Here is a 27825-nt window from a genome sequence, read left to right as displayed (position 1 = left end):
TTTTATTTTCATACCCAAAGTATCCAAAGTACTTAAAATTTGCACTGAATTGCATTACTTTATCTTTGCCTGACAGGCTGAACTCAGGGTGATAAAATCCCTGTTAGTTGACCGGAGCGTGCTGCGTCATCCCGTAGTGGGCGGGGCTGAGCACATTCACGGAAGCGCTGTGGCACCGTTGCACCCTGAGGAGGAGATTTGTTATTTGTCTCCTTTTTTCTGACCTCACCGGCTTTATTCAGACACCTGAACCTTTAACGGTGACACCGGGACTCCACGATGCTCTCACCGAGGTCAGTTTCAGTAAAAACGTTGCTCAAATTTCTGTTAATGCCCCCTGAAATCACTGATGACAGAAGCTAACCGTTAGCATGTTTACACGCGTCTGATTAACGCCAGGGATGCTCAGCAGCCTGTGAACTGTTTCACAGGCGTGTTTGTGTTTGGATTTATGACTTTTTAACACTTTAATAAAGAAATGAGCGACACCTGGGTATAATGAACCAGGCCCAAACTGGGTGTGGATGGTTGTGTACATAAAGGGTGTGTCATCTTCATACCGCAGCTCAAAAAAAGCCCAAATCATACAAACGGCACTGTGGTAGAGTGATTCACTGTGCAGAAATGTACACACACACACACACACACACACACATATATACAAGGGGTGTAACAATACATCGGTATGGATCAGCGTCTTTGAACTGATTTGATGTGATTTATTTGCAAAATGTAAAAAAGGAAATAGAAAAAATATTATAGAAAAGCAGACAGACAAAAAAAAGTAATATTTACAGATAAGGGTCATACATAAAGAGGGTTTGTTATTATAAACATTATTACAATAACTGTAAGATCTTGGTGCATTCGTGTTTGTCAAATATGACATAAAGGTTAATGGGACTACAGTCGCCAGCTAGTTATTGAAATCTTTTCAAAAAAACTGCATGAAACAGAAGGAGATAATGATAATAAACTGATAATTTCTACAGAATATACAAGTGTATATAAGTAATAATAAATAATTTATCTTCACTTTATCACGTTAAAATTAAAGTCTGGATTAACTGTGCTGAAGGAAAAAGTTGGAGGAGATGGTGTTTAAACAAAACTGAAGTTTCTGGTAACATCACAGGTTTGACAGCTGTGTGTGTGTGTGTGTGTGTGTGTGTGTGTGTGTGTGTGTGTGTGTCTGCTCAGCTGTTCACCGTGCAGCAGCTCGGCTGGATTAAAGTCAGATCAGATGACGGTTATAATTAGAAAAGGATGCATGTGTCTGTAACTGGACTGTGTGGCTCTGAGGTCGTCTCTGGGTTTGTTTATTGACCTCTCGTGTCCTCATGTGGGCTGCAGGCTCCTGCTGCTGCGCTCCGCCGCGTCCTTGACCACAAGGTCGATCTGCACGGGGGGTGTGTTGAAGCAGGGCAAGGCCCCGGACATGGCTGAAGGTAAGACGGGAGCCATCCTTCCTGTTTGAGGTGATCCACCTTCACCTGGTTTCATCAATGCAGACACGCGTGCTGTGCAAGAAGTTTGTTTTGCATTTGATTTTTGTTTGTGATGACTGACCTGAGACCTGTGAGTCACGGCACACGCCTCAGATTTTACTCAGAAGTTCAAAAAAGCACAAAAATACCTGAGCATCATTTTCAGGTCAGAACAAGTTCATCCCAGACAGTAAAACAAGTGCAAATGTGCAGATTTATTAGTTTATAGTCGTTTTATGGTTACAATCGTTCCAGGGTCATGGCACATGTAAACATCTGTATATAAATCAGTTTTTCTGTGGTGCATTCAGACTCCTTTCACCTGCATTTTAAGCTCTGACATCTCTGAATTTTTTTAAATGTATTTTTAATTGTCTTTTTATTTCCAAGTCGTCTTTTTTTTTTTTATATTCAGGAAAAATATAATGAGCAACTTGGCAAGAAATGTCCTGCAAACCTCAAAGAAATAAAAAGTAAAACAAACTGGATAAGGAAATGATATAAAAACTAGCTGGAATGGATTACTAGATATTATTTTTAAAAAAGCGAGGGCAAATTATATAATATTATTATTATGTTTGTTTCTTTATTTGTTTTTTTACAGATTTTTTCCTTTTTCTTTCATTTATTTTATTTTATTATATTTTTATTTTATTTTTGAGCCATTTCTTGTTAAGTTCCTCGTCGTCACCCTCCCATATTTTTGAAAGAAGTCAGTTTTTTAACAGTTAATGAATGCTGTAAAAGCTCTGAACACCTTGACGTTTTATCAGATTTTCTAACAGTCGTTTAAGGTTATTTATCTGCGTGAGCTCGCCACGTTCAGGTCAGCTCACACTGTTGTATTCAGCTACTTCTGTCTCGAGTTTTAGGAACTTTGAGATAAGGATGCAATCATCTGATAAGCTGCGCCCGTCATGTACAGAACATCCATTCAGTCAAGCCAGGTCACCTGATGAGTTTATAGAGCCGCAGCCACCTCACGTTACCTCACATAAAAAATGCTGCACTGAGTCCCACACAGTGAAGTGACCTGATTGTTAATTTAGGAACATTTAGGAGAACCGGCATCAGATCAGTGCTCAGAATTGGAAGACGACCTGAGTTGAGGTTTTTCTATCGTACTTTCAGAGGATATGACAGTAAACCTTAAAACTTCACTGTTTCACTATTCACTAATATTATTTGCTTTTCTTTCACACAAAACTGTTGTTCAGCAAAAATGGGAAACACAGTGAAATTATTTATTTACCCCTTTGAAACCTGGTCAAATGGCTTTATTATATTTTATTTTATTTTATTTTATTTTATTTTATTTATTAATTTATTTATGACTTGGATCTTTGTCAGGTCAAAATGTTTGAAACAATGAAACTCACACCTATATTTATAATATTTATACAATATTACTGCTGGTGTTGTTAACCATCTGAACCACTCAGGGTGGTAAAACAACTGACAATAAATTCAATAAATTACATAGAAAATACATAAATGAAGCACATTAGAAAAGAAATACAGTGATGCCAAGGTCATATTACAAAACATCAAACATTATATAAGATTCTTTATAACAAAATTCATCTTTTTATTAAGATTTGTCATCATCTATATGGCCTGTGTTCAAAATTGTATTGTAAGGGTTAACAGTAATGTACTTTTTTTCCTCCAAATTACAGTAAAACACTGTAGATGTTGATGCTTTTTTCAAGTCAATATTACTGCTGTAAAAATACGGCCAAAAACTAACAGTAATGTACATTTTTTCCTCCAAATTACAGCTAAACACTTTAAATTTGGATGCTTTTTAGAGCCTGTATTACACCGCTGACACCACAGTCTACTGTAGAATACTGCAGTAATATACTGTTATAAAGTAATTTATGTTATTGACACTGTAAAATATCTGCAGAATGGGAACTGCATAGCAGAAATTTAGACTGTAACATATTGCTGTAAAAATATGGCTAATTTCTAACAGAAATGTACATTTTTTTAAAAATTACCATACATTACTTGAACAGTATATTACTATTAAGTGTATTACAGTACTCTACAGTAGAACGTGAGGTCAATATTGGCTCTAAAAAGCATCAAGATTTATCGTGCACTGTGAAATAACTGCATGATGCTGGTAACTACAGCTGCGAGCGGTTTTCATAATTTTACAGGGACATTTTTTGCAGTGTATTAACAGGCACATTTTCAGCTCTTCTTGTGTTTCAGGGTTTAGAAATATTATTGTGTTCCTCTGCATGGTGACATGTTGAATGTCTGCGCGAAACCGCCACACAATCAGCCTCATCCTGCACCTTTTTAATCATTTGTGTTTCTCCACAGGAACTCCACTTTTACACGTGTCTAATGGTGTGTAAACCAAGAAAAATCACATCTAACCATCCAAAGCACCGTGCTCAGAGCCGTTCTGATTCTCCTCTAATTCACTCGAATGCACGTTAATTCCTCCTGCATGTTGACTGACTGAACGTCCTCTCTCTCCTTTTTTTTTTCACCTGAAGCACACCTTGTTTCACGTGCAGCAGCTGGTTGCTGCACCTTTTGTCAGGTCTGGATTCAGTGTTCACACCGGCTGGATCTCTGCCGGCGTTCGATGGTGGCCGGCTTTCTCTTAACTTCTTCTTTTTCTTCCCTGTTGATGCACCGAGCTTCAGTATTTTGTTGCAGCTGGTTCCCACCTGATGGCTGACTGCTTCTCTTCTCTGTTTTTCCTGTTGTCTCGCTGTTCGGAAAGCTGCAGCCTTCAGCCGAGAATTACAGACACGTCACTGTCTGTTTTACTTTAATTAGATCTCCAAAGATCTCTGAGACTGAAGAATAAGATGTGACCTTTTAGTGGCATTAAAGCGCATAATCAGGATCCAAAAGTTATTTATTGGCCGCGCTGCAAAATGAAAAAACATCATGTGATCTTTAAAATGACGGAGCTGAAGGCTCCAGCTGGAAAAACAGAAGTGTAAGAGCATTATTGTTTGTTACAGAGACACTATGAAACATAAAACTTTGAACTTTAATGCTTTCACTGCAGTACACACACTCTGACACACACACACACACACACACACACGCACACACACACACACACACACACACACACACACACACACACACACACACACACACACACACACACACACACACACACACACACACACACGCACACACACGCACGCAGGAGATCTGACTGTTTGTCTGTTTTTCAGTGAGAAACAGGCTGAGAGAAATCGTAGGAGCTTCCACAAACTGGAGGTACTGAAATATTTTTGTCACAGCACCAAGAAAAAATACTTAAATTAGTGTTTTTTTTGTTGAATTTGGTTCCAGCTGCTCACAAACATCCTTTTATTATTGTGTCTGATAACTGAGGCCGTGTGTCGTAGCAGTATGACGCCTTTTTATGAAACTTTTTAAAATACAATCTGCAGTAAAATGTGCAAATTCTTTCTTTTTCGTGACATTTTTAATGAGAAAAGTGATCTTGACATTGGGATTCGTTGCACATGATGTGTTCAAGGACCGGCGAAAATGTGGAAAACCAGTAATTATTTCTGTGTTTACAGTTTATGGTTATTATAAATGGTTTAATTTTGATTATTTTTAGAAAATATATCTTTCATTTTTCAAACGCACCTGCAGGTTTTGGCATTCTGAGGATATTTAAAATAAATATAAAATACGACAATTCATAGTTAAATATCCCTCCCCTACGCCAAAATAAAAACATAAAAAGGAAGCACTGCAAACAGTCAAAGATGATCAGTTTAAAAAAAGCAGAATAAAAATTGGGGGAAAAAAGCACCAAAATATGTGTAAAATACCTTTGTGCAGGAATGTGGAAAAGTATAAAGTATAATGTTTAGAGAATATTTGGAATTATGTACGGAGATGATTTCCATTTTATGCGTAAATTATGATCCTCGTAATCCCCTTCATTTTAAAAGTTAAAAAGACAATTAATTATGGAATTTTAAAAAGGATCGTGTGAGATTTACTCTTGTTTTTTTGTATATTTATTAAGAATTTTTCATCTTGAATTTTTGTTCTTTATATTTCATTTTTCAAACTTGTCTTTTATAACCTTTTAAGCACACTGCACTTTATTTCACCAAATATTTCACTCATGTTTGTGAAAACTTAACCTTTGAATCCTGAGAAGATAATTACAGAAAAAAGAAAGAAATGGATTTATACCAGTAAAAAAATCCATGCAGTGTATCTGAAAGATTTTATGTTTGTTAACATTTAAGACATGTTTTTGTTTCTGTTAATCATCTTTAAGTGAAAAACGCTCCATAAATAAAATGCATTATAGTTATTATTTTCTCGTGTGCAGCGACCACCAGCAGGCCATGGCGGAGCGCGTGTCGCTGTCGTCCATGTTGGCGAAGTCTCAGAAGGACCTTCCAGCCAAGAGGATGAAGGACAGCTACCTGGAGGTGCACCTGCCTCTGGGCTCCGAACCGCAGCTCCGAGAGAAATACCTGACCTTCCACAACACCGTCAGGTACACACACACACACACGCACACACACACACACACACACGCACACACAGATAAACTAAAGCTCGCTGAAACTGTGACTTGTGTCTCCTCTCAGGTTTGGTAGAATCCTGGAGGACTTGGACAGTTTAGCAGGTCTGACTGTAACACGTCATGATTCACATCATAACGTCACAGAAAGTTTGACGCAGTCACCGAAAACATTTTTCTCTCCCGTCTCCCTACTCAGTCCTCATCTCGTACTCTCACACCTACAACCAGGAACTGAAGAGGTCTCCTCTGTCCATCGTCACCGCCCTGGTGGATAAGATTGGTGAGAGTATTTTAAAATTTTATTTATTTATTTATTTTTTATTTATTTAATTTATTTTAAATTTTATTTTATTTTATTTTATTTGTCTTATTTTGTTTTATTTCATTTTATATTATTTTATTCTGTTTTATGTTTTGTTTTATGTTATTTTATTTTATCTTATTTTATTTTATTTTATTTTATTTTATTTTATTTTATTTTATCTTATTTTATTCAGTTTTATGTTGTTTTATTTTATTTTGTATTATTTTTTATATTACTTTATTTTAACTTATTTTATTTTATTTTTTATGTGAACTGAGTAAAAAAGTTTCTGGTTGTTAATTTGGCTCAGACATCAACATTAAGAAAAGTTAAATATGACTTATCCACCCGTAACACCACAAATGTTTATTTCATTAGTATTAAGATGCTTTATGTGACAGTAGATTAAACTCAGTGTCTAAATAAATGTTCATAAACATGTTTTTTATTTAACGCACCGTTATATCCACATGTGTTTTCGTTAGTGGTCGCGTTTAATCATCTGTACTTTCACAGTTTAAGACTTTTTCACGTTGTTGTTGTCGGACAGACATGAGGCAGCACATCATCTATCCCGACTGCGACATCAAGTTCACTGGTCATGTGACGTGGGTCGGGAAGACCTCTATCGAAGCTAAGATGCACATGTCACAGGTAAACAAACACACACACACACACACACACACACAATGTATTCCCACATAAAATGTGCTTTTCAAAGTCAAGCATTAAAAAATATTTTACACTAATATTATTTTCAACTTTTCTTGAGTTTATTGAGTTTATTTTTTACCCAGCATCAAGTGCAACAGTTGTGATCACGTATGCGCATGCATCTGCACGTTGCATGCTTTTACTGCTGCAGAAACAAAGAAATGTAACCACCTGCAAATACCTAAATTTCACCTCAATCTAAGAATAAAGCTGTCATCTTCTCACCCTGCTTTCACTGACACGCGATCACTTTAAAGTGCAGAAACACACAAAAAAACAACAACAAAGCTGTAAACAAGACAGAATAACCTCGTGATGTGACTCTTCCTGCAGTTCCACGACGGAGCGTATTCTCCGGTTCTGGATGCCACGTTTGTCATGGTGGCCCGGGATCCCGAAAACAAGAGGTGGGACGCTCCGTGAAACGTTTCACACAGTCCGAGGCACATTCACACAGAACAGATGTTAAAGTAGAAACAGAGCGAAGCCAAAGCGTGTCGCGCTCTCGCTGCTGCATCGACATTTTTAAGACGAGCCGAGAAACGAATTTACACAAAAATAACTTCAACAATCAAAATAGTTTCACAGTTTTCGCCATCTACGAACTGATAAACTGACTAGTGGTTTCAGCTGTACTCGTATACACGTTTATAATAATAAACGTTAATAATAATAACTGCATTTCTTGTGTATTTCAGGGCCGCTTTTGTAAATCCTTTAAAGCCTGAAGGTCCAGAGGAGGAGAACATTTTCCAGGAGGGAGAAGGTTTGAGATCCTGACCAAACCTCTGTGAGGATAAGACAATGCTGTCAGCTTTATGTCTGTTTACGTCTGTGTGTGTGTGTGTGTGTGTGTGTGTGTGTGTGTGTGTGTGTGTGTGTGTGTGTGTGTGTGTGTGTGTGTTGCAGCTAATAAAACCCGCCGTGTGGATCTGAGCACTGCGTCGCTGCTGAAGGTGGCGCCCACAGACGAGGAGAGGAAGATCGTTCACAGTCTTTTCCTCCACACGCTGGACCCAAAGTAAGACTGAGATACTGTCAAATTAAATGATTAATTCAGTTATTATTATCATTATTATAATTATTATTAAGCACATTTTTCATGTCATTTAAAAAAAATTTTTTACATTTCTTTTGTTTCTTTTTTTTTTGTTATAATTTTCAGATAATTTCCTTGTACTTCTTGGATTTGTATGTATGTATGTATTTATGTATGTATTTATATATTTGTTGCATATATTGGGGTCATGTTTTGCAAAGTTGCTGATCGCTCTCTACCTAACTTTCTGAATAACATTAAGTTCGTTTTCTCTGTCGTGCTGACTGTCCCTCTCACACAGACATAGATTTGGTGCCGTTTGCTGTTTGTTATTGTGTTGTGTGTTATTTTAAGACGCGCTGTATAAAATATGTTTTTGTGTCTTCTTCTTCTCCTACAGGACGGTCAGTTTCCGCAGCAGAGTCCTGCCTCCAAACTCAGTGTGGATGGAAGACGCCAAACTGAAGGGACTGGAGATCTGCCACCCTCAGGTGAGAGGAGACTAAAATACGGATTTAAACTGAAAGAAAAATGTACAAAATTACTCCCTACATTATCTTTTGTTTGGCAGTGCTCTGATTTTGGTTTTGTTTCTCATGATTTTTTTTTTTTTTTTAGCATTTTCTCCTGATTATTTATAGTATTTTTATACCTTTATTTACCAATTCAATAGAACCTAATTTTATTTTTCTATTAAAGCAGAAAATTGTCTTTAACGCACAGAAAAATGGTATAAATGGTAAAAAAAAAAAAATAAATAAAAAGGTTTATTTTGTTAAATATTTGTCATTATTGGTATTTCACTTGTGTAAAAAAATATAAATAAATAAATAAATATATACAGATACAAAAAAATAAAAATAAACATGCATAATATAAAACATATCATTCAGGAGAGTTCACAGTTCACAAATCATTACAAAAATGATAGGTTGATATTTTAATGTTATATATTTATATTATCATGAGTTATCAGGTGAAACTATAGAGAATAAAAAAAGTTTCTCATATTTAATGAAAACACAACAATCTGTTCTGTTCACACTAAAATCCAGCAGCCGCATTTACATCAAAAAAGTCGATTTTCTTAAATGAGGAAAAGGACTCTTATTATGGCGAGCAGCTGTTTTGAGCCATAATTAATAATAGAGGAATTTGAAGTGAATTCAGCTGAAAATATTTCCCGTTTGTGTCTTTGTGCTGAGCAGGAGAGGAACATCTTCAACAGGATATTCGGAGGTTTTCTGATGAGGAAAGCCTACGAGCTGGGCTGGGCCAACGCCTGCTCCTTCGGGTGATGACGGGAAAAACATCACATTTACGGCAGAATATTGTTTCGCTGTGCGATGTTAAAGTGTGTTTTTTCGTTTCAGAGGGTGTCGACCCAGTCTGGTGGCGGTTGATGATATCCTCTTCCAGAAACCCGTGGAGATCGGCTCCCTGCTGCTGCTCTCGTCACAGGTCAGAGACGTTTGGAGCGAAGTAGGATGAAAAAAAGAGCTTCAGTGACAATAATCTGTTCATGTTTTTGCAGCTTTAGATGATATAAAGAATTCAAACAAAAAGTGTTTGTTTTACGAAACTGTTCTTACAAACATGAATTCTGCGATTGAAAACAGCTGCAGCAGCAGAGTGTGAAGAGTGTGTGTGGCTTTTTGTTCTTCAGCGGCTTGTGTGTGTGTGTGTGTGTGTGTGTGTGTGTGTGTGTGTGTGTTTTCAGGTGTGTTACACACAGGGGAAGTACATCCAGGTCAGAGTTCACAGCGAGGTGTTCGACCCGCTGACCCGCCAACACAACACCACCAACGTCTTCCACTTCACCTTCGCTTCTGACCGCGACGTCCCCAACATCATCCCGATGACATATGGAGGTGACCGTGCACACACACACACACACACACACACACACACACACACAGGTGGAGACATTATGCACTGAAGTGCAATTTTAAGTTACTTAACTTGCATCTGCTCCGCCAGTAGAAACGCTGAAGTGACGTTAGCTGGCGGTTTATTCAGCATCACTTCTGAGCAACATCCGGCACTTCGGTCACCTCGAGCATCATTTAGCTCAGTTGGTCCAGCGGGCGCCGCATATTCAGAAGGTACATCCTCGCCGCAGCAGCTGCGGGTTCAATCCTGGCCTCGACTCTTTAGTCAACCCCTCTCTGTCTCTCCGTCCCTCTTTCACACTTAAAGCTGTCTTACCAAATAAAGGCAAAGCTTAAAAAATAATATTAAAAAAAGAGAAAATTGTTATTGAGCTTCATAAAAAAAGCAGCTACGCAAATGAAGATTTTTTTAGATTATTTTCATCATTATCGGTTACGGATAATGATGGTGGTTCAACCATCGTCCCCACACCTGCTGTTTTTAAGATTATTTTTTGGACTTTTTTGCCTTTGTTAGATAGGACAGCAGAGGGAATGACGTGCAGCAAATGGCTGAGGTTGGAATTGAACCTGTGGCCGCTGCAGCGAGGATGTACATGGGACGTCCGCTGTACCCGCTGAGCTGCAGTACGCCGACCTGTTGGAGTTTTTTCTTGAGTCACAGACCGAGCAGCAAATCTCTTCACGGTTTAGACACGATGTCCGTCAGACGGCGCGGGTGGATCGGCGCCGACGCTCAGTTTATGAAAACAAACTTTGCAAAAGAGATCAAATCTTTTGACGATTGCAGATTCTCAAATTACATTTTCATCTGAGAAGTTTGTGTTTGTTTGTGTGACAGAGTCGATGTTGTACCTGGACGGGAAGAGACACTTTAATCAGACTGTGGAGCAATGAGACAGACACGTCCTCTGTCCACGTCCACGCCCGCCGGAGCCTTTCAGCGTCTGACCAACGAGCGCGTGTGTGTGTGCGTGTGTGTGCGCGCGCGTGTGTGTGAATGCAGTTAGTACCACATAGATCCGTTACACTCCCCCACATGGTGACCGTGTTTAAATCCTGTTACTTTTTTATTTTCGGTTGTTTACATGTTGGTGCGGAGCGGACCACGACAGCTCAACACAGACAGCTTTTTTTATTCATTTGTATTTTATTTACTCGTTTCACACTCACAGTCACATGAAGCCAAATATTTCCTGGTTTTGTCGTAACTTTATCTGTATATCTCTGACTCGCATGGCTTTACAGCATGTTACATTTTTATATTCCACTGTCGCTTATACGCACAATATTTACTTTTTTACTTTGAATGGGGGGATTTTGTCCTGAATGTGTCAGACTGCAGCGTGAGGGAGGAGGAGGGCGTCATGCTGTCATGGCCTTAAGTTCTTTATTTGCTCCATTGCAATAAATAAATTCTTATTTATCTTTAATTCACAGTCGTTCTCGTGTCTTTGCTTTCAACACAAGTAATATATTCAAAATTATATAACACATAACTTTAATCTTCATTATTGTTTTAATAATCCTGTCTTAAATTCTTACTGTGTCTTGATATTTACATATTTTGATTTAACTGGTATCTTTAAGGCTTTTTTTTAATGTGTTGATTTTTGTTTTAAAGTACATTGAAAGTAATAATTGTTGGTGTTGTATCTAAAAACATTGTGGAATCATGACAAAAACCTGATAAAATTCTAAAAATTAACAATATTTGATTAATTTGAATTCATTTGATATCTATAATAAGAACTGATGTTTGTTTAAAAAAATGTATTCTTAATGTATAATATTATTATAGCCTAAATTTGAAAAGGATATTTTGTGTGCAGGGCAGCATGACTGCACAAAAAATAATAATGTATTAATTATATAAGTATATAATTAAATGTTGCTGCTAATCAGTGACATATCCCAGGCTGAGATAATAAAAAAAAATCTAGGTATCATTTAGTATATTGTAATAATAATCTGACAACATCATGAAAATAACACATTTTAAGGGTTCAAATTCTGAAAATTAATGAATATTTGATATTGGTTAAATAATTATGTATAAAATCCAATGTTGCTGCTAATCACTGACAAATCCCAGGCTGAGATAATTAAAAAGAAAAAAAATAGTTTATTGAAAAAAAAGTTTTTAATCTGACAGCATCGTGAAAAAAAGACATTTTAAGGGTTAAAATTCAGAAAATTCATGAATACTCGATATTGGTTAAAAAATAAACTCAATAAAAGTAGAAAATAATATTAATATAAAATATGTTTTAAAGCTTGATTTTGAAAAGCGCGTTTTGTACTCAGAGTGTGTGTAATATTAAAGCGGGCTCTAAGGGGTTAATTAAAAAATTAGATCGTACATTTCTGCAGCTATAAAACCTCAGCGGAACCTCGGTGCAGCAGACAGGGTTCCCCCCCCGGAGCCGTTTCTTGCACGGACACTAACAGGGCATTAGCGCAGCAGCTTCTAACATCCGCTGTTTTAATCCCTCCAGAGCCGGGCCGCCTCTCAGTAGCATGCAAAATATGTTAACCATCATCTCTAACGCACTTTGTCGGATCACGGGCAGGAATGTGGTGAGTGGTTTTGGGGACTAACGTCGAGCTAAAGGCGGTTTCTGGGCTGATGCTAACAGTTAGCTTAGCCTGGTTCTGTTGTTGACCTTGCGAGCCGTTAGCATGTTAGCACGTTAGCGGCTAGTTGACTCTTCACCGTTTGCATGAAGCGGTCAGATATGTTTTAATGTCTTTAATGTTTGTTTGTTTTTATTGTTGGCTGCTTAAAATGATCATTTTGAAACGTATTTCGGGGAAACTGCGGAGCTACAGACGCCGCTCGGTGTCCGTCTGTAATTAGTCTGTAATTAGTCTGTAATTTGTTTGTTTGTCTCTGTGGTGGTTTGTCGTCCTCGTGCAGCTTTTACTGATTAGGATGCATTGATGTGATCAATACCAACCAATATCGGGTTTAAAATGCAATACTCAGTCACTAGGACTTTGATGATTCGATACTATCACGATTCTTAATTGCTAATTCGGTATTTTGATTTATTGCGATTTTTGTTTTATTGTTTTAACACCAGGCCATGAGAAAAAGTTAAATTATACACTTATACATATCATTAGCATGAGTAAATTACTTTTTTATTACGTACTTATCTACTAAAATGTGCATCCTATGTAGAATATTATTCATATAAAATATATTAAAAAAAATAACAATAAACTGCTTCATTTAGCAGTCTGAACTCATCAGGCTCACAGTATTTCCTCTATATTGATTTGTGTCTGCAACAATATCACAAATGACAGACACCTATTGATTTTTATTTAAAAAAAAAACTTTCATTATAATTATTATTATTTTAAATATGTAAGGGGGGTAAAATCGTACTTTATTGAAGAGCTACATGCAGTATATTGATCACCTCACATTTAAATGTATATCAATTCAGGGATAAAAACAATGATTTAAATTTTAAAATAAATTCAAAATTAAGTTAAATACATAACTGAAACTGTTTTTCCCAACACCTATTTGGTACAGGTATAGTTCTGTATTTAAAAATGTACTTAAATCAATCAATTTAAAAAAAATATTAAAAAAAGAAGTTCGGCTGAGGAGTGCTGCTTCACATTTGTAGCTTTCAAGATCAGGTGCTCTTTGGATTCATGGACAAAAATGAACAAAAAAAGGAGGGAACGGTCCAATCTGTTATTCTTCTGTCAGTTAGTCAAAACAAAAAAAATCCAAGGCAAAACAGTGTGTGTTTTTTTTTTGGTTTTGACTTATTGACAAAAGAAATGAAAAATCTTAACATTTCCCTCCATTTTTGGTCAAAATTACAAAAGTATTGCAATAAAAATATACTTAATGTATCAAAGGTATGCTGAATTGGCCCATTTGAGAAATAATGTACTGTTGGATGATAATTATTGATCACTTGATTGACAGACAGAAGATATTGGTTTCAGTTAAAACACATCAGTGCATCTTTATTCACTTTGCTTATTCAATAGCAGAAACAGCAGCAGCAGCATGTTGTGTCTGTGTTGTTGTTTCAGCTGCAGCAGGGATCCTACAGTCCTCTGGAAATAATTTGGCATTAAACAGATCTACTATTTTTTTTATATCTCTTTAGAGATGAACCCTTTGGGACTGTTCGGCACATTTTATGTGCTTTTCATTTTTTGATAATTGTGTGTGTGTTGATGCATGTGTCCTAAATGTAGTCCAGATTGTGTATTTGAGTGTAATCAGTGAATTTGCAGCTCAGCTCCTACAATAAGTCTAAAATACACTGTGGAAACTAAATAGTTACATTCAGACTGTTCAGGTCCAAAAATGCTCCATAGAAACCCATTCAAACTGACATTTTTGATCCCACAGCCATCAGAGCAGAAAAACAGGACTTGTATTATTTCTGGGTGTCATTCTGGGCTTTTGACTCTGAATTTGTCATTTTGACTATTTTCCACCTGATGAGGTCATTTGGAGGAAATACATGCTATTTCCACTAGGTGACCTGTCACAGTCAATGTAGCTGCTGATCACTGACATATCCCAGACTGTGATAACCATAAAAAAATTTACTTTGCATGTAGTATATTGAAAATAATTCATTTTTTGTTTTGTTTTTTTCATCTAAAAACATAATGGCATCGTAACAAAAAACCTGGCAGTTAAAGGGTTAAACTTAATGAAAGTAGAAAATAATATGAATGTAAAATATTTTCCAAAGCTTGTTTCTAAAAGCGTCGTTTTTAACAACCTTTGATACTAAAATCAATCAGACATGTGACTGTAGGAACTCTGTTGTTTTACAGCTTTGCATTGAAAAAGCAGACCTGCTTTTGAACTTTCCCTCCAGCTTCCTCTCCCTCTTCACACACACACACACACACACACACACACACACACACACACACACACACACCCAGACACACAACAATCCCTATTTATTTCTTGCTTCTCTCCCTCCTCTCCCCCTCTTCCCTCACCTCCTCGCCTGAACCCTAGGGAGCCCAAACAGTGTCCGAGGTAAGCAGCTCGACGCTCAGCTGATGTTTGTCTGTAGGCTCGGTGCTCCTGTGCGCCTCCTCCCCGCTGCACTCATCGCTGCTTAAAAACTGTTAAAATGAATCATTGCAGATCTTTTATTATTATACGTCTGAGAGAGACTGTAAAAGTTTTACTGTGTCTAATTGTCCTTTGGATTTAATTGAACATTTTCTTCACTCTGTGATGTTATCAGTAATATAATCTGCTCTGTGGTAGCACGGTTAAACCTTGTTATCGGAAAGCCGCCACAGCGATATTTCACGTTGGCACAACATTTACTCCTCATGACAGGAAATTAACACTCGAAATAATCAGCATTTATAAAGTTAATGTTACCAGTTTATCAAAACACACCGCTTTGTTAAAGCAAAAGCAAGAATTAATTTAAATAACATCTGTAAAAAGAAAATTAATGATGAATGTCTTAAGATGTGACAGTAGACCTGCACTCTCTAATATATTTAGGACTTTTATAATTTTGTTTCTTTTTTTTAAATTAAATTAAAAATCCTGAGGAAGTCTTTCTGACTGCCTTTTGGGACAAATGACATTTTTAGAGAGAGACCGACAGACGGAGCGGCGCTTCTCATCACAGCACCAAAGTGCTGTGATGAACAGAATGAATGAACAGACAAATATTCAGAGGTGGAAAGTGACTTTTTTTTTAGACTTCTGAAGACTATTTTGTGTTAGTCAAGTCTTTGCTTTCTTTCCCCTCCCCCAAGAAATCATGGATGAAAATAAAAACACAGAAGAGTTTGTCCCCCCAAAAAAGTTCAACATCAATAATATTTTACCTGACAAAATAAATGATCCCCACACACACACAGATTAAATTCTGTTCAAAAAGGTACTTTGGCCTAAATGTTCTGTTATTGTTTTTATTTTAGGGCTGTATTTTTTAAATTGGTCGTACTGTTCAGTAACATGCATTAGTCTTAAAATCCAAAATGAAAAAGAAAAGTGATAAAATCGTGATCTTAAAAAAATCATGATATGATATTTTTGCTGTATCGCCCACATGTATGTGCAACGTTCCCACAGTGGTATAAAACAAGCAAAAAAAGTTTTAAAGGGAAGAGTTCAGTCAGTTTAAACATTAATGTTGTGCCAAATGAAGAATATCGAAGTGTGGACACTGTTGGGCTGACGAGAGACTCCGTGTGTGTTTCTGCTTATTTTAGCCTCCAGCAGTCATCGTGCGTGTGTGTGGGTGTGCGTGCGCGCGTGTGTGTGTGTGTGTGTGTGTGTGTGTGTGTGTGTGTGTGTGTGTGCGCGCGTGTGCGCGTGTGCGTGTGCGTGTGCGTGTGTATATAGCTGCTGCTGTTCTCACCTGTAGCGCCTGTAGAGCTGCTCTGGCTGTGCTGTGCTCTGGTCTGATTGGTTGGCTCCTGTGTTCCCCAGTTGCTGATTGACCTGTCAGAGTACGTCAATCTAACCTCGCCGCCGGCGCCCGCCTTGGCACAGACACCGCGGCAACCACCCAAACCGCCTCCAGACATTTCTAGGGCGTCTGCTGCACAGTTAGTTAGCGCCCAGGCCGACCAGCTAGACAGACCAGTAAGAACATGAGTAGCATCCTCCATGTCTGCCTGATCACTAACACGGGTGGGAAACTTCACTCTCTGTGTCTGCGAGCCACTGTGGCTTTTTTAAAAAATCAGATTTAAAGAAAATTAACCTCTTAAAGTCCTCAAAAACATCTTTTGGTGATGCACCACCTATTTCTTGGTTCTGGGTTTTTCATGTTTTGTTTCTCTTTCTGGGAAGTCTATGAAACCACTAACAGAGAGGGAATATCTCGGCTTTTTAAACTTAAAATCAAAGATGCATGTTTTGTCCTTTTAGTTACCTGCTTTTATCATTTCGTGGATTTACCGTAAAGCCACGGCTGTCACTAACAAGACTTTATTCCCTGATGAGCAAATGTCTTTTTTAATATGTATCAATGAATTGTTGAGTCTGTAAAAGCCAAAAATGCATCACAACCTCCCTGAACTCCAGATAACATTTTCAAATGCTTCTTTTGTTTGACCCCAAAGCCCTAAAATATTAAATTTCTAAAGATATAAAGCAGAGAAAAGCAGAAAAACCTCACAGCTTTGCTCGACAGATGTCTTGATTATCAGGATTTATGTTGATAAATTTTCAGATAAACTGCTTTTCTCCGTTTCGCTAAGTTAATTATCTTGCACAAGACCCAGATTTGATTTCATCAGATCTTTTAAAGATGTTGAAACTTGTACAACTCAACAAAATTTAATTTACAGCAGCGACAAGCTGACTTTTGAAATGCTTGACAGAGAACTCGACCGGTGTTCTCTTCCCACCCTGTTACTGACCCCCCACGTCGCTGTAGTCCTCCCAGTTTCGGGTGAACCACCAGCAGACCCCCAAACCTGATCCCCAACACCTCTTAGCCCCACGAACCTCCAGCTGCTGTGAAGAGGAGGACGGCGGTCACGCCGTCTGTCTGTGTGGACGTCTGTCTCTGTGGTTCCTCATGTGTCAGTGACTGTGTGTGACACGTGTGTGTGTGTGTGTGTGTGTGTTTTAATGACTAATGTTTGTGTGTGTTTTTTGGTCACCAGGGTGCCAGAGTCGTAGTTTCCCGCTCCTTCGCTGACTTCACCTCACAGGCGACCTTTGACATCAAGGTGGGCGGAAAAATAAAATCAAAATAAAAGAAAACTAAACAAAAAACTGACTGCACAGAAACACTTTTTCTGTTTAATGTGTGCAAAAAGTTCAACGTAATACTGCAAATTTAGCGTTGATGCATCATCTTTTTAATTTTGGGAGATGCGAAAAGTTCAGTAGCCAGTTTCTAAACTCTTAAACTATGTTTTTTTTATGTCCTGGCCAGTAGAAATGCGACGTGCACCGTCTGGAGGAGGGTCCTCCGGTGAAGGCGGAGCTGACTCGGGAGCAGGGCCTGCAGTATTACCGCGTCATGCAGACGGTGAGGCGCATGGAGCTCAAAGCTGATCAGCTCTACAAACAGAAGATCATCAGAGGCTTCTGTCACCTGTACGACGGACAGGTGAGAACGCACACGGCACCACAGATTAGGTTAGATTAGGTTAGATTAGATTAGATTAGATTAGATGAGCTTCACCTCTACGACTCAACATGGGAATCACACTTCTCACTTTTTTTATCCACATTTATTTTTTTCACATTTTTAAAATCATTTTATTTAGTAGATTTTTAAGAAACATAAACAGTTCATAGCTATTTTAAATTACAAACATATGCAAGACAAATAAAATACATAATAAATAGAAATAAATTAAGATATATTTTTTTTAAAAAAACACGTCTCCTACAGCTAGTAATCACTCTAACCCGTCATACATCCAACATCAGTTTACTTACATTTTCATTTTTTTAAATAGAAAAAATGTATAAAATAATTACAGTGTTTTATATAACCTCTATTTCCCTGAATAGTCTTTAAATATAGTTTAATACAATTTTTATTGTCTATTAAAATGGAAAATTGTCTTTAACTCACCTAAATATAGAGGCAGCAAAACATGCAAAACACAGAACAAATATGGTAAAAAAAAAAAAAACAAACGCATAAAGTGCAAATGATGTGTTTAAAATAAATCATAAATATTTCTCACATATAGTTATACACAAAATATTTTAACACTTTATTATGTTTTAAATAAACATAATTGCTACATTGCTATATCAATGAAGAAACAAGAACATAAAAAAAATCTTTAAAAATTTAATTTAAAAGAAATTATAGAAATAAAAATAAGATAAAATAGATAAAAGATTTAAAAAAGCATTAAACATAACATCTAAGTCAATGTACTTTAATTTAATTTTACAGAAATTTATGGATAGTAAAAATATTACAATAGAAAGTGTCATGAAAATAATGTAAATTACTTGTAAAAAAAAAATGAGAAGAAGCAAAAGAAAATTAAATAAAAAAAGAAAAACAGTCATTTTTACTTTATTTAGTAAGGACGCACTTACATCATAATTTTTTTTATTTTGTGAGTATAATAAAATTCTTTTTCAGCTGCCTGTCTAATGTCTGTCCTCTCTAACAGGAAGCGTGTGCGGTGGGCATCGAGGCCGCCATCAACCCCTCTGACCACCTGATCACCGCATACCGTGCCCACGGCTACACGTACACCCGCGGCATCGCCGTCAAAGAGATCCTGGCCGAGCTCACGGGTGAGAAACACTCAGAAATCAAAAACTGCCTCAATGAATTTGACTTTTTACGCAGCTGAAACATTTTCTCCTCGTCGCCATTTCCGCATCAGGTCGTAAAGGCGGCGTGGCCAAAGGTAAGGGAGGCTCGATGCACATGTACGCTCCACATTTCTACGGCGGGAACGGCATCGTGGGAGCTCAGGTGAACGCGCCAACACGTGCAGAAATATTTCAGCTGCACAAAAACAAATTTAAACTTTTTCTTTGTATTTTTGCATGTTTTAAGTGATTTATTCCATCCATTAAATTTTATTTTATTAAATTATTTTTTTTTGTCAGTTCTCGTTCTGGACTCAGCTGTGATTTCTTTTTTTTTTTCCAGATCCCTTTAGGAGCTGGCATCGCTCTGGCCTGCCAGTACCAAGGCAACAATCAGGTGTGCGTCACACTCTACGGAGACGGAGCAGCCAATCAGGTAAAATGTCCCTCACAGTCCTCAAAACATCCAGATTTTTTTAACCAGATTAAAATAATGTATAAAAACACTTAATTAAACGAGGTACAGGGATGATAAGGGGGTTTAACAATCACCAGGTGTTTACGGTGTTTTGTTTATTTATTTGGTTTAATATAGTTTTATCAATTATTATTATTATTATTATTATTATTATTATTATTATTACGTTATATATTATTTTATATAATATACTTTATCTTCCTCCTTTTTTTGTATCTTTTTATTAATTTAACAAAAATAAACAGATGACAAGTCATCATACAACCATGCCCTCTTTTCTCAGCTCGCCCAAACCTACCCTCCATACCTCCCTCTGCCCCGTGACGCGAGCAGCCAAAGAAAATAAGAATAATAACAAATTAAAAACATAAAAAAATAATAATAAAAAGAAGGAGAAAGAGTGAAACAAACAGAAAAAAACAATAATGATGAAAAATAGATTAATTTTGAATGTGTGCGTATATTTATATATTTCATTAATTATAGTATAGGTTTAAATGAATAAGAAAGCTGGTTAATTGATATTCAATGACTTATGGAGAAGGACTGGGATTAAATACATTTTTACTTCTTCTCACAACTATTTGAATCATGTCTTTTGCTTTATCGTCGTCTGTAAATATCATGTTTTTCTGTCTGTCTGCTGTTGTATAATAATTAATTACTGTGAATGCATTTTTCCCAACACAAACTTTTTGTCTTTTTTTTCTCTGATCCGACCAGGGCCAGCTGTTCGAGTCCTTCAACATGGCGGCGCTGTGGAAGCTGCCGTGCATCTTCATCTGCGAGAACAACAAATACGGCATGGGGACGTCTGTGGAGAGAGCGTCGGCCAGCACCGACTACTACAAGAGAGGAGACTTCATCCCGGGAATCAGAGTGAGACACAGACGCAGCGCAGACACTGAGCTGCAGCAGGGTTCATGTCGGGGTCCTGGGCGGTAGCTGCAGTGTGTCTGTTGGCCGTACGCTGCAGCTGGCCCGCACGGACCGAGACTATAACGGGACGAGACCGACGGTCCGTCCTGGCAGTTGCAGGTGTGAGCATCCATACAGCTGTCTGATGCTCATGTATGATACTGCACACACAGCTCAAGTAAAAGTAACTGAGCGTTTAAAACTTCATTAAAGTAGGAAAAGTAAAAGTGTTCATGCTGCAGTCAAAGGTTTTCCTCTTCTGTCTGATGCTTTAGGATTAATATTTATTTGTATGTTTGTATTTTTCTGCTGGAGATGTCTCCAGTTGTGCTTATTTTATCTATTTTATATCCTTTTGGGAAGTTTAATCTAAAGCAGTCAACTTCCAAATCTGGCCCTTTATAGGGATATACTTTTGGTATCCAGAGGGAGCCAGAGGGCATAAAACAGCGTCAAAATAGAGCCTGTTTTTACAAAAAAATGTGAGAAATTTCCTAAAACCTTAGAAATGTCCTAAAATCCTACAGATGTCCTATAATCCTAGAAATGTCCTAAAATCCCAGAAATGTCCTAAAATCTCAGAGACATGCTATAATTCCAGAAACGGTGACTTCATCATTTAGATTAAGAAATGAGGTTTTTCTTAACATGAATACTGTGAATTTCTCGTGAAGGCGTATAGAGACGCTTTAACCTCTGCTTGTTTGGACCTGTTTGTCTCGTAGGTGGACGGGATGGACGTCCTGTGCGTCCGGGAGGCCACCAAGTTTGCTGCAGATCACTGCAGATCCGGGAAGGTGAGCTGAGCTGCTCTGTGAGGAGAAACAACATCAGAAGAGAAAAATATTCTGAAATACAACAAACTCTAAACTCATTGTGATGTGAGGGGTGTGTGCCATACTCAGTCATATGTGTCCTTTTTTTTTTTTTTGCACAGAATTTAATTTGATTTATTTTTTAAGTCTAAAAAGTTTTGCCTTTAATCTTTTTTTTAATCTATTTTACTTTTTTTATTTATTATATATATTATTTGTTTTATTCTATTTTGAAGTTAATGATAGTTATTGTGTTCGTTATTCTGATTTGTCCACAGTTTTTAATCTGTTTAAATCAAAATTATATTGAAGTCCCATTTCCCATTTCTGCAGAAAAAAGGAAACTTTTTGTAAATATAAGAGTCAGGGACACCTAAGTGATGATATAACATGGACGAGTTAAACAAAAATTGTGACTACATAAAAAATTTGCACAACTGCATCCTGAAGTAAAAGCTTTAAATGTGAATAAAATGACTTGTGTGTCTCAGGGTCCCATTGTAATGGAGCTGCAGACGTACCGTTACCATGGACACAGCATGAGTGACCCCGGTGTCAGGTGAGTAACGTCTGTGGCTCCTAAATGAGATGATCCCTTTATATTTCTTTATATCGCCTAAATTACAAGGTTAATGAAGATATAATATCACAAAAATCGGACTCGGCTCTTGATTTTATAACGTTAAAATAACAGGAGTGTTGCCGTCTTTAGTGTGTTTTGATTGGATTTAGATTTGAGAGTGTGGAGGACAGCAGGAGACGATCGGTGGGACAAATATACAGAAAAACATTGCAGATCAGATCACTTGTGGTATACTACAGTTATTTAATTCCCATTTGGCTTTTTTAAAATTATTATTTAATTCATGTCTTCTAATTGTCCCCTTTTTAAACAACCAACAGCATCATATACAGTTACAAACAAAAGAAAAAAGACATGACTCATATATGTGTCTTTGTAAAGTGTTTCTGGATGTTTTGTTTTTCATGCTTTTGTCTCTGTGGTGTTGAATTTATATATAATAATATAAATCATAAAAAATTAAATAAAATAAGACCCTCACCTAATACCGTTGGATTTTTTTGGAAAATGTTAAATAAACAATAATAAAATGTTAAACAAAGGAAAAACAAAACAAAAAATCTTTTTTTTTTCTCCTTCAAATTAACGTCCGCTCATATTTATCTAAGATCGGGTCTCATCAGTCATAAATATTTAACGATATTTTAAAATGCCTGCTTTATTAGTTCATCTCTTTTTTTAATGACCCAGCAGGAAGTTTTGTTTTGATCTGACTCTGTGATGTCACTTCCTGCAGCTACCGCACTCGTGACGAGATTCAGGAGGTTCGCAGTAAGAGCGACCCCATCACCATGCTCAAAGAGCGCATGCTCAGCAACAACATGGCGTCTGTGGAGGAGTTCAAGGTGAGCGCACAAAACATTCGACAGTTCGTTTCCATAAAGAGTTTAAAACATATAAAATACACTGTGGAAACTAAATAGTTACATTCAGACTGTTCAGGTCCAAAAATGCTCCATTGAAACCCATTCAAACTGACATTTTTGATCCCACAGCCATCAGAGCAGAAAAACAGGACTTGTATTATTTCTGGGTGTCATTCTGGGCTTTTGACTCTGAATTTGTCATTTTGACTATTTTCCACCTGATGAGGTCATTTTGACCATATTTGGCATATGGAGGAAATACATGCTATTTCCACTAGGTGACCTGTCACAGTCAATGTAGCTGCTGATCACTGACATATCCCAGACTGTCAGCAGCTACACTCACACACTGACATATCCCAGACTGTCAGCAGCTACACTCACACACTGACATATCCCAGACTGTCAGCAGCTACACTCACACACTGACATATCCCAGACTGTCAGCAGCTACACTCACACACTGACATATCCCAGACTGTCAGCAGCTACACTCACACACTGACATATCCCAGACTGTCAGCAGCTACACTCACACACTGACATATCCCAGACTTTCAGCATAAAAACAAAAATTTGCATACGTGTTTTGAAGCTGTTTGAATGACGGCGACTCCTCTGCGTCCCGTCAGGAAATCGACATTGCGATCCGTAAGGAGGTGGAGGAGGCGACTCAGTTTGCCACCTCGGATCCGGAGCCGCCGCTGGAGGAGCTTTGCAACCACATCTTCAGCAACGACTCGGCGCTGGAGGTCCGCGGGACGAACCCCTGGGTCAAACTCAAGTCTGTCAGCTAGACCCAAACACACACGCACACGCACACACGCACACACGCAGTACTAAACGAAGCCCCTCAAACTGCGAAGAAATGCGACCTCCTCCCTCGATTGTAGATCATTCCGCACCTTAACGACTCGGCTTTGACCTGAAACCTGTCAGTGTTATTTATGTATAGTTTTATAGAGATATTTAAGATTAATTTTTGTCCGTGTGTCTGTTCGGCCGTACGTCTGCCGGTGCCGTGCCGTCATCGAGCCGCGGCCGGCTGCTGGCAGGTGTTTACGGCGTGTGAGAAGATTCCTCAGAGCGTGTACTTTTACAGGTTTTAGATATTGCAGGGCTCCGCGATATACGCACAAAACCTTTTTTCCCCTCGGGTATCGCTCGTCTGTTTTAAATTCCTCCACTTTTTGGGAACATTTAGCTGTTTTTCAGCTCTTAAATGTCCTGGAATTTGGATTCTGCTTGAAGAAATCGTCTGAAACACTATTTTCGTTCCAAGAAACCAGCTTTAAAAAGAAAAAACAAAAAGCATTCATGAATTTTTGGGTCTTTTTCGCAGCACCGGCTGAGTCTTTTGAGACCTTTTTTTTTCTTTTATTTATTTAAGATGTTATTAAGAGAAATAATTCAGTGTTTCGTATCAACAAGCTGGACAAACACCCCCGAGCAAGATGAGCAAAGTACATCTACTCGAGTATTTAAGTAAAAATTTGAGGTATTTTACTTGAGTAATGTTAGTAAATGTTACCTTAAATTTCACCGCATGTCAGAGGGAAATATTCTACTTTTTGCTCATTTGTTGGATGAATTTTGTTACTTCAAATTAATAATACAGAATATCATCAATTTATAAATATTGATGTATTATTCTAGGTTAACCCTTTCGAACCTGGATCAGTTTTATTTTGTTAAACCTCTGGGACCTGAGGAAATAGTTTTGATTTCTTTTTTTGAAAATGTGGTAAAAGGCAAAAAGCAATTTGGCAAGAAATATCCAAAAAAGGGGAAAAATGTCCAGAAAAATCCATTTTGAATTCTTATATTTTAAATTATGTTACAAATTTTTGAAGCACTTTCTCAAGGTCATTATATTTATTCCTTTTTTTCTTGACACTTTTCACAAGCATCTAAACCTCTGAGAAAATAGTTTTGATTATTTTTGAAAATATGGGAAAAAGGCAATGAGCAACTTGGCAAGACATTATTGGAAACATAAAAAAAAAGTGATAAGAAATGACTTATAAATTAGCTGCGGGGAGATTATTAGAAATTCCCCAGAAATGGAAAAGCTCCTCCTCTGAGCAGGTTTTTAAGGACAAATTTAAAGTTAGTTTAAAGAATGACTAATAAATTTAACTTGCACTTTGTACCTTGTTATTAGATATTATCCAAAAAAAAAAGAAAAAAAAAATGTTCAGAAAAGTCATTCTCTTGTTTCCATTTTTATTTCTTGTTTTCGGGTTATTTGGTTTTTGAACATCGAGCCACTTTGCTCTGGTTTTTAAATGGTTAAATTACCCGCCAGTATATAAAACTCAGCTCCACTTTTACCAGCTGCAACATTAAAGTGATGAACAAATCAATGCATCAATAATCATAATGCAATAACATGATAAATACCGTTCTGAAATGAGCCGTACGTTAAATAAATGAATACGTTTCCACCACTGCTTTTAAAGTACATATGTGTGTATTTATGTTCAGGACAAGAGGTGTGAGATTTTTGGTTTGAACAAAAGATTTATTATTTAAACTTGAAAGCATTTTTTAAAAGTGGAAGTATGCATAAAAAGATTTCAAATGCACTCAGTATGAAAACTAAACTTTAAAACCACGATATAATTTACACTCAAAAACTGCTGCAACTCGAGAGGAAATTTAGCATACGAGGATTTTTAAATATTAAGATGACTGTTGATCTATGTGTCACAGCCTAAATTTAAATATTTAAATTTTAGCAGTTTTTTTAAATTCAGACTGACCTGCAGGAAACTGACCAAAACATCCAGAAAATTAACTTTTCCATCCAGCTACACTCCAAAAAAAATCTACACCTACCTGACTGAGCAAAGAGACGGTAAAAAAAAAAAAGAATAAAATTTTTAAAAAATTTCAAAAGTTGGAAGATAGGGAAGTTTGGAGAAAAAAATCAGAAAGACGGATGCACTACTTTTTCTTATTTTCCACATTTTTAGTCTGTGGTTTTATGTGACTGCTTCATGTAGAGATGCACTAAAAAATATGCAGCTGCTATCTGTTGTCAGATTTCAAATTATGGGAAAACCTGAAGGAGAAATGAGCGGCAGCATTAACCGGATTTCCTTTTTTCCTCATTTCACGTACCTCTCTGTTCTTTACAGCAAAGTTTACTGTCACTGAACCTGCACTTGTACAGACATACGAAGCTTTACGTGACCGTTTGTGTGTGTGTGTGTGTCGAACTGAGAGACTGTTTTCCTGTAAAATAAATGCACTCAGAAAGCGTGAAGACGAACGCGGAGTTTGTGTTTCTTCTGTCTTTAAGTCATCATTTATGTCTCAAAGTTTGGAATTTATTGAGTTGAAACAGACATCATTTTGTGAAATTGCAATGTTTTATGTTAGATACATTTATTAGTGCATATTTGAGGTTACTTGTACTTTGTTTGTGTCTGTTATTCTGATACTTTTTACTCCACTGCATTTTTTTTGACAGTTTTAGGGCTAAAATATATCATAATTAGTAACAACTACAATACAATTATATATTTGAAAAATCCATAAATAGCTGACAATGATGTCTGTCAAAATACTAATAAAAACTGTGAAATTGCAAAAAAGTGAAAATAAACAAATCTGCCAGGAATTAAAGCATAAACTTTTTTTATATTTCTGTTTTAAATTAAACTACCCTCTAACTATTTTTTACAAATTAAGTTACTACATGACCTGATTGTGCTTACATATTTCTTTCTTTTTTTTTTTTCTTTTTTTTTTACAAAATGATTATTCAAATTTGAATTTTACATAGCTACTAATTGGTAAATAACCAATAAAATAAATAAGAATAAAATAAAATATCAGTTTTGTTAAAATTCAGTTCAACATCTTATAACCTGGTTAATATTAATATTAATAATAATATATTCTTAGTAATGCGCCTGTCTCGCCATTGAGGTCAAACAGTGGACGGCAGGGAGGATTTTCAATGCAGCCCCTTAAACTTTTCCCTGTATTAATACTTCAGTTAAAAATCAGAATACTACTGAATACTACTTCACTGACCACTAGATGTCAGTACCAGGCTTTAAAAAACACTTTTATTATTTATCGACAGCCATGGCAACCAAACATCACAGTTACACATCATGTTAATCAAATAGAAGTGTTGCAACGTTATAATTCATCTGCAGTTAATGAAAATCCTCTGATGCACACACTGAGGAAAAAACTGCAAACAAGAGTTAATGTGTGAGAATAAAATGAGCCATCGGGATTATGAATGTGCAGTTTCACATTTGATTGCTCATTTTAAAGACTTGGGTCATCACTGGGGGAAACTTTCTCTCACAGGGTTTTATTTATTCATTTTTGTATTATTTGTCTGGCATTACTCTATGTGAAATTCACCCTAATTAACAAGGCCATTTTACAAGTTATTTGATCTTATATGGATCAGGTTCAAATTGTATAATTACAGTTTTACATGATTTTTAAAAAAAAATATTATAAGTAGTTTAACACATTATATAATTTTTCACGACAGTCCAACAGGTAACTCAGTGTTTCTATGTTTTTTTCTTTTTATGTATTTATTTTTTCAGATATTTCATACATAACTTAAGCATATTTAGAAATTCAATAAGGCAACAAAAAGAAGAAAATAAAAACAAAAAAGGCAAAACCATGCAGGACAAACTATATACATACATGCACCAAGGAGTATCTACTAACAGTTTTACAAGTGTCCTGTGTTTTCCCAGCTTTGCCACCTTTCAGTCCATATAATGTTTGGATATAATGTCTTATTTCTATTTTGAATTCTTATCTTATCTTTATTTTCAGTCCCTCAGTCCCCAAGGCAGCTTTATTGTCAATATGGCCATGTTTGTTAGACATACAGAAA

General features: G+C 36.7%; 2 protein-coding genes across 6 annotated transcripts; both read left to right on the top strand.

The window, feature by feature from the left end:
- The first annotated feature begins 133 nt into the window (after positions 1–133).
- acot9.1 (acyl-CoA thioesterase 9, tandem duplicate 1) lies at positions 134–11421 on the top strand. 2 transcript variants are annotated; one of them, XM_088071663.1, is made up of 16 exons: positions 134–293; positions 1354–1448; positions 3828–3854; positions 4709–4754; positions 5839–6009; positions 6104–6141; positions 6236–6319; positions 6894–6997; positions 7391–7464; positions 7756–7823; positions 7967–8078; positions 8497–8587; positions 9305–9390; positions 9470–9557; positions 9817–9967; positions 10830–11421. In XM_088071663.1, exons 1-16 carry the CDS (start codon positions 280–282, stop codon positions 10883–10885), a joined length of 1305 nt encoding a protein of 434 aa, XP_087927789.1. In that variant the 5' UTR covers positions 134–279; the 3' UTR covers positions 10886–11421. The 2 variants fall into 2 exon arrangements, with proteins under 2 accessions (XP_087927789.1, XP_087927790.1); XM_088071664.1 differs by lacking the exon at positions 3828–3854.
- A 965-nt stretch (positions 11422–12386) lies between these two features.
- Positions 12387–26214, top strand: pdha1b (pyruvate dehydrogenase E1 subunit alpha 1b). Of its 4 annotated transcripts, XM_088071659.1 has the most exons (13): positions 12387–12568; positions 15012–15032; positions 16458–16613; positions 17645–17710; positions 17923–18096; positions 19130–19256; positions 19349–19440; positions 19621–19713; positions 20479–20634; positions 21399–21470; positions 21980–22047; positions 22808–22916; positions 23570–26214. In XM_088071659.1, the coding sequence occupies exons 1-13, from the start codon at positions 12509–12511 to the stop codon at positions 23732–23734; spliced, it is 1359 nt and encodes a 452-aa protein (XP_087927785.1). In that variant the 5' UTR covers positions 12387–12508; the 3' UTR covers positions 23735–26214. The 4 variants fall into 4 exon arrangements, with proteins under 4 accessions (XP_087927785.1, XP_087927786.1, XP_087927787.1 ...); XM_088071660.1 differs by lacking the exon at positions 15012–15032; XM_088071661.1 differs by lacking the exon at positions 16458–16613.
- Positions 26215–27825: the final 1611 nt, after the last annotated feature.

Source organism: Plectropomus leopardus, chromosome 21 (assembly GCF_026936395.1).
Source record: "Plectropomus leopardus strain MGB_pleo_1.0 chromosome 21, ASM2693639v1, whole genome shotgun sequence".
Classification (NCBI taxonomy): Eukaryota; Metazoa; Chordata; class Actinopteri; order Perciformes; family Serranidae; genus Plectropomus; species Plectropomus leopardus.
Note: the sequence above shows the minus strand (reverse complement) of the source record. Positions and strands in the feature narration are given on the sequence as shown.